The following is a 7,338-nucleotide window of genomic DNA, read 5'->3' on the forward strand; positions in this document are numbered from 1 at the left end:
ACACACACACACAGGTAACACGTGCACACGCACGCAACACGGGCACAGAAACACACACACACACTGTTACACACACACACTGTCACACACACACACGCACACACACACACGCACACACACATGCAGACATGCACACTCTCACACACTCACATGCACACTCTCACACACTCACATGCACACACACACACACACACACACACACACACACATTTTTAAAGTAATCTTTTACAATAATCAGTTCAGCGGTGCATTGCCATAATCTTAACCATGCTGTCTCCCTCTCTGCTTGTCTGTCTCCCTCTCTCTTTTTCTGTTTTTGCCTGTCTCTCTCTCTCTGTCTCTGTCTTTATCCGTCTCTCTCTCAGGAGGGCAGGTCTTAGTACCGGTCTAACTCTACAGGGGTCTGTGCATCCTGAATTGTCTCCGAGTGGAGATTTGGTAAGAGTCTCTGTGTGTGTATATATTTTAAGGGTGTACAAAAATATCGTTTTTTTCGATCAGTTGTTTTTTAAAATTCATCCAATTCAGTAACGATCTGTAAAATTTATGGATCGATCTTTTAGGCTAATATGCATTTTTCCCGGTTTTCTAGGTTTATTTCTGCAATGGTTAAACATAGCCAGAGAATGAAATAGACAGGCTTTGACATAGCCTTACTGTTTTATTAAAGGCAATAACAAGTCAACCCCCCCCCCCATACCAGAGTTTACGCTAGACTCTTTTCTTGACGGCCCATATGGCCGTTAATATTCCAGAATTAATATTCCAACAAATGTATTTTATTAACAGTAGTCAGCACGAATGAACTCTTTGCAACTCTTCACAAACTTTGAAAACTGAACATATAGAATACAACAATAAAATAATACAAATAGCCTTGCTCTTGTTAATTAAATTCAGAAACCGTGTGCGTCAAATTCCCGCTTATTTGTGGCACGACTTTGTTGCACCATGACTTGGTTTTTCAAAAAACTGGGGTTGGAGTCTGCCTGTCTGGGTTAGAGTCTGTCTGTCTGTCTGAGTTGGAGTCTGCCTGTCTGTCTGGGTTAGAGTCTGTCTGTCTGGGTTAGAGTCTGTCTGTCTGTCTGGGTTGGAGTCTGTCTGTCTGTCTGGGTTAGAGTCTGTCTGTCTGTCTGGGTTAGAGTCTGTCTAGGGTAGAGTCTGTCTGTCTGTCTGGGTTGGAGTCTGTCTGGGTTAGAGTCTGTCTGTCTGTCTGAGTTGGAGTCTGCCTGTCTGTCTGGGTTAGAGTCCGTCTGTCTGGGGTAGAGTCTGTCTGTCTATCTGGGTTAGAGTCTGTCTGGGTTAGAGTCTGTCTGGGTTAGAGTCTGTCTGTCTGTCTGGTTTAGAGTCTGTCTGTCTGTCTGGGTTAGAGTCTGTCTGGTTTGGAGTCTGTCTGTCTGTCTGGGTTAGAGTCTGTCTGTCTGTCTGGGTTAGAGTCTGTCTAGGGTAGAGTCTGTCTGTCTGTCTGGGTTGGAGTCTGTCTGGGTTAGAGTCTGTCTGTCTGTCTGAGTTGGAGTCTGCCTGTCTGTCTGGGTTAGAGTCCGTCTGTCTGGGGTAGAGTCTGTCTGTCTATCTGGGTTAGAGTCTGTTTGTCTGTCTCGGTTAGAGTCTGTCTGTCTGGGTTAGAGTCTGTCTGTCTGTCTGGGTTAGAGTCTGTCTGGGTTAGAGTCTGTCTGGGTTAGAGTCTGTCTGTCTGTCTGGTTTAGAGTCTGTCTGTCTGTCTGGGTTAGAGTCTGTCTGGTTTGGAGTCTGTCTGTCTGTCTGGTTTGGAGTCTGTCTGTCTGTCTGGGTTAGAGTCTGTCCGTCTAGGTTAGAGTCTGTCTGGGGTAGAGTCTGTCTGTCTGTCTGGTTTAGAGTCTGTCTGTCTGTCTGGGGTAGAGTCTGTCTGGGTTAGAGTCTGTCTGTCTAGGTTAGAGTCTGTCTGGGTTAGAGTCTGTCTGTCTGTCTGGTTTAGAGTCTGTCTGTCTGTCTGGGTTAGAGTCTGTCTGTCTAGGTTAGAGTCTGTCTGGGTTGGAGTCTGTCTGTCTGTCTGGTTTGGAGTCTGTCTGTTGGTCTGGGTTTAGAGTCTGTCTGTCTAGGTTAGAGTCTGTCTGGGGTAGAGTCTGTCTGGGGTAGAGTCTGTCTGTCTGTCTGGTTTGGAGTCTGTCTGTCTGTCTGGGTTAGAGTCTGTCTGCTTTGAGACGTTGGAGTAGTTCCAAAGCGCAGGACTGCTGCTGTGGAGTGTGCAAGGTGCACTATGGGCTTTTGATCTCGTGCAACGCTTAGTCACATGACCAAACACCCTGTGAATCTCTCATTGTCGTAACAGCAGAGGCAAAACCAGACTTTTGCATGATATAAGTTAATACTGAAGTTGTTGTTTATGTGTAAGTTTAATCACGAACTCTAACTTATGTTTTGGCACATGTCTTTAAGTCAGAGTCCTTGTGAGACATCTGAGCCAATACCCAGCCTTAGTGCATTTGTCTGTGAGTATATATGTGTGTGTGCTGCTAACTCAGCCTCTATTCCAATCTTGCTCTCTCTCTCTCTCTGTGTTACAGGCAGTGAAGGCCATCGAGACCTTCGGTGTCACCATTGAAGACCTCCTGCTCAAACATGGCAAAAAGATCATCAGTAAGACTGTTATTACAGTATAACAATACATAGTGTCAACTGTACTTATATAACTACTCTACAACTACTACTACATCACCATAATTATACTACAACACCATACAACACCAACACCATTATACTACACCATAATTATACTACACCTACTACGACATCACTATAATTATACAACAACTACTACTACATCACCATAATTACATTTCACCTACTGCTACATCACCATAATTACATTTCAGCTACTACATCACCATAATTATACTATAACATTACTACACCTACTACTACATCACCATAATTACATTTCAGCTGCTACATCACCATAATTATACTATAACATTACTACAGCTACTGCTACATCACCATAATTATACTATAACATTACTACACCTACTGCTACATCACCATAATTACACTATAACATTACTACACTTACTACTACATCACCATAATTACATTTCAGCAACTATTACATCACCATAATTACACTACACCTACTACTACATCACCATAATTATACTACACCTACTACTACATGACCATAATTACATTTCAGCTACCACTTCATCAACATAATAACATTACTACAGCTACTGCTACAGCCTCACTATGCTACAGTAGACTTAGATTACACAGCTGCAGATTGTTGCAGTAGCTTGGTGTCTGTGTTGAGTGTGTACAAGTGTGTACAGTGAATCTGTAATGTGGCTGTGTTGTGCTGTTTCGCAGACGAGCAATTTGTGCTGAAGAGAGTGGCAGATAGTGCTATCGACCTGTACGCCATGGTGGTTGTCCTGTCCAGGTAACACACACATGCGCGCACAGATGTACACACATACACATATATACACACACACACACACACACACACACCTACCCTGTTCACAGTTTGGTGATGTCTATGAGTGAATATGCATGTTTATGTTTACAGGGCTTCCCGCTCTCTGAGCCAGGGGCTCCCTTCTGCTCAGCATGAGAAAATCCTGGCTGAGACCTGGTGTATGGAGGTAAGAGTCTCACATTAAAACACACACACACACACATTTGAGCACATGTCATTCTGTTGGCACTTTTTTGTTTCAGTCTTTGAATGCAGCATGGTCACGTATATGACCTTAACCTCCTGACCCTGACCCTCTGGTCTCAGCCTTCTTAACCCCTCATCCACTCTTCTATCTCTCTCTCTCTCTCTCTCTCTCTCTCTCTCTCAGGCCTATGACAGGATCATGCAGAATGCCAAGGCTCTGAGGTCCAGCTCTAGCCCCAGGCTCTTTAAGAACATGAAGGAGATCTCCATGTCTGTGGTGGATAATGGAGGAGTGGTAGCGCCCCACCCTCTGGGCTTTTAAAGACACACACACACAACACACACACACACACACACACAGAGTGCAGAACTAGAACTCATGTAAAACACTGGGTAGAGAGCCTGTAGTGGGAGTGAGTGCTGTGTACTAGTGAAACAGAGAGACTTTCAGAGATGCCAGGACTCTTGCTGTGCCCTGATGATTGCTGAAGCCTTACACACCCTCACCTGATTCTCTGTCTTCTGTGTGTATCACACACCTGCCTCTACCTCATCAGTGTTCCGTGTCCATAATCACTGTCCTGTCGTCCTTACACAGACTGTGAGTGAGACACCCACATTCCCACTGTCGATTTGTTCATTTGTCGATCTGTCATGTTTGTATCATAAGTACTCTCTCTCCAGTCAGTACATAAGTACTCTCTCTACAGTCAGTACAAAGGTACTCTCTCTCCAGTCAGTACATAAATAATCTCTCTCCAGTCAGTACATAAGTACTCTCTCTACAGTCAGTACATAAATACTCTCTCTCCAGTCAGTACATAAATACTCTCTCTCCAGTCAGTACATAAGTGCTCTCTCTCCAGTCAGTACATAAGTACTCTCTCTACAGTCAGTACATAAGTACTCTCTCTCCAGTCAGTACATAAATACTCTCTCTACAGTCAGTACATAAGTACTCTCTCTCCAGTCAGTACATAAATACTCTCTCTCCAGTCAGTACATAAATACTCTCTCTACAGTCAGTACATAAATACTCTCTCTACAGTCAGTACATAAGTGCTCTCTCTACAGTCAGTACATAAGTGCTCTCTCTACAGTCAGTACATAAGTACTCTCTCTCCAGTCAGTACATAAATACTCTCTCTCCAGTCAGTACATAAATACTCTCTCTACAGTCAGTACATAAATACTCTCTCTACAGTCAGTACATAAGTGCTCTCTCTACAGTCAGTACATAAGTACTCTCTCTCCAGTCAGTACATAAATACTCTCTCTACAGTCAGTACATAAGTACTCTTGCCACCATGTCTTTCATGTACGTACTGTAGCACAAATCTTCTGTCATCTGATCATTTCTGTCTCTTTTTCTTTCTTATTTAGCTCTAATTGTAAATAATCAAACTCAGTGTAACAATACAGATTTTTTTGGTACACACACACAGACAGATACACACACACACACACGTGCCTGTTGTTAGTGGATCAGTGGCTAGCAGGAGAACTGTTATTTATAATGGGTTTTTTTTCCCTTTCTTCTGTTTAGTTTTTTTTAATACAGTACCTGTACACTGTATATGTGTATGTTGTTGACTTTCTAACCTGATGGGATATGGCCCTGTGGTTCATCCTGGGCCAGTAGACTGGTTAAATATAAAACTTTATTTAAACAGAGAATTATCTGTCTGTTCTTCCACTCTGACCTCAACCATAAAACTCTTACTTTCTTTGTTTCAAACAGAGATGTTTTGGAGTAGTGCCTGCTTCTTTGAATGAAAATGATTCAGAAATCACACAAATGGTGTTTTTGTCTGTAGAAATTGGTTTTTACTTTGAATTAACTTTTTTTAAAAATTCTTCAAAAGTACACAGTTAATACAACATGAAAAATAACAACATTATCTGTATGATCACATTCAAATTACAAAACAGTGTGCACAAAAAAACAGAAACAGTCAAAATTCTTCTAACCACGTGCACATTTAGAACATGTATGGCATGGTAAACATATATATATATTTACATTTAAAACTTACTACTGATGAATATATGCATCGTAAAATTGGTTCTGGTTCTGGAAAACCAGTTCCAAAAGTAAATGTGACAGAACATTTTTAGAGACAAAATAACATAATTTTATAACACAAATTAAAAGTTCAGGGTTATTATAGTTAACGAAAACTAGACTAAAACTAAAACTAGCAGTAAAAAAAAGTTCATTAACTGAAATAAAAATAAAAACGACACTTTTCAAAAACACGAAAACTAAATAAAAACCACAATGAAAAATGCAAAACAAACTAAAACGAAATAGAATTGCAGATAAAATCAGCTTCATATACGTTTCCCCTCTAGATTTGTGGTCGCTGCGCGTACCTTAAAATGTATTCCTGCACGTGCCCCTGCAACCAGTCACAGCACAATGTCCCTCCCCCGATCCAATGTTCGAACGAGATTTTCTGAAAATGGCTATAGTTACAGGCAGAAAGCGGCACAGTCCTATATGGGAATACTTTGGCTACAGCCCCGAGGTAGACGACAGTAAATGTGTCGTGATGTAAAGCGACGGTAACATTTGCGGGATACTGTAACAATTGTGGAATACTGTATTGGAAATCGGAGCGCATCCGGAATTCGCGCTATAGTAGCATTTCGCGACAAAAAAGCACAACTCGTCAGAACATCAGCGATGCGAAATTGAGATGGTGAATTTCCAACTTTATGCAAATCAGACTACTCGAGAACCAATCAGTTCAGCATGTGACGATAGCACGGACTTTAAAGACACTGCCCAGCTACTTATACTCATTCGAGGATCAACGACAGTTAAGAAGATGGAGAGTAACGTAAAAGTTGATACTGCATTTAAGTGGATTGTTTTATGAAAGTAAATCTTTTCATTGTAACCTCAGAGTACACCAGATTGACATTAAGCCATAAAAAATGTCAGGCCTTCGAGTAGGCTGTCAAACAGGCTACTGTAAAGTAATCTGTCATGTGTATCAAATTCATATCAATTAACATAACAGCACTATGTGTTTCATGTTTCATTTCAGTCGTCCAGTGTGTGGCCCCAGGCTTACTCTATGAAAGTAAATATGGCCCTCTGGAAAATAATGTGGCCCATCTCTGGTTCATGGTGTACAAGAATAAAAATTGTCTGATTGTTTATCAAAGGTCCCATATAATGCTTTGCACAGTATGGGACCTTTAATAAACAATAGTTTTGTAAATCGTGTTTGATGTCATACATTCTTTCATCCTGCCTTTTTCAGCTTCTATAAATCAACACCTTCCTCATAATATCTGAAAAACTAAATCTAAACACTAAAACTAATTAAAAACTAAACTAAAACTAAAACTAGTCAATTCCTCAAAATAAAACTAAAACTAAAACTATTTATGTACTCGTAAAACTAATGAAAGCTAAACTGAAATCAAAAACCAAACTGAAAGACTAAATAAAAATAAAAACTAATGAAAATGATAAAACTATCATAACCCTGCTGCAGTTCACATTCAGAGATAAAACTTGTCACGGCTGGACCACATTTCCGGATCATTCTATAGAAAGTCAGTTTCTCTGTTCTACACTATTGAAAAAAAAACATTGTAATCCAGACTCAGATGTCTCACAGTACAGTACAATGGACAGTTGCTTCTTGTTTCCTGTGAGGGTGAACGCTGATGTGTTGGTC

At 40.9% G+C, this 7,338-nt stretch overlaps 1 protein-coding gene across 1 annotated transcript in view; it reads left to right on the plus strand.

Annotated features, from left to right (window-relative positions):
• The window catches only part of LOC115828603 (very long-chain specific acyl-CoA dehydrogenase, mitochondrial), a 19,858-nt gene extending 15,399 nt beyond the window's left edge, over nt 1-4,459 (plus strand). Inside the window, exons 16-20 of the mRNA XM_030792649.1 lie at nt 366-438; nt 2,544-2,616; nt 3,343-3,415; nt 3,545-3,620; nt 3,825-4,459. Coding sequence (XP_030648509.1) covers nt 366-438; nt 2,544-2,616; nt 3,343-3,415; nt 3,545-3,620; nt 3,825-3,962 — 433 coding nt within the window. The 3' untranslated portion in view covers nt 3,963-4,459. The remainder of the gene's footprint in view (nt 1-365; nt 439-2,543; nt 2,617-3,342; nt 3,416-3,544; nt 3,621-3,824) is intronic.
• Nucleotides 4,460-7,338: the final 2,879 nt, after the last annotated feature.

This window comes from Chanos chanos, chromosome 15 (assembly GCF_902362185.1).
Source record: "Chanos chanos chromosome 15, fChaCha1.1, whole genome shotgun sequence".
NCBI classification, from domain to species: domain Eukaryota; kingdom Metazoa; phylum Chordata; class Actinopteri; order Gonorynchiformes; family Chanidae; genus Chanos; species Chanos chanos.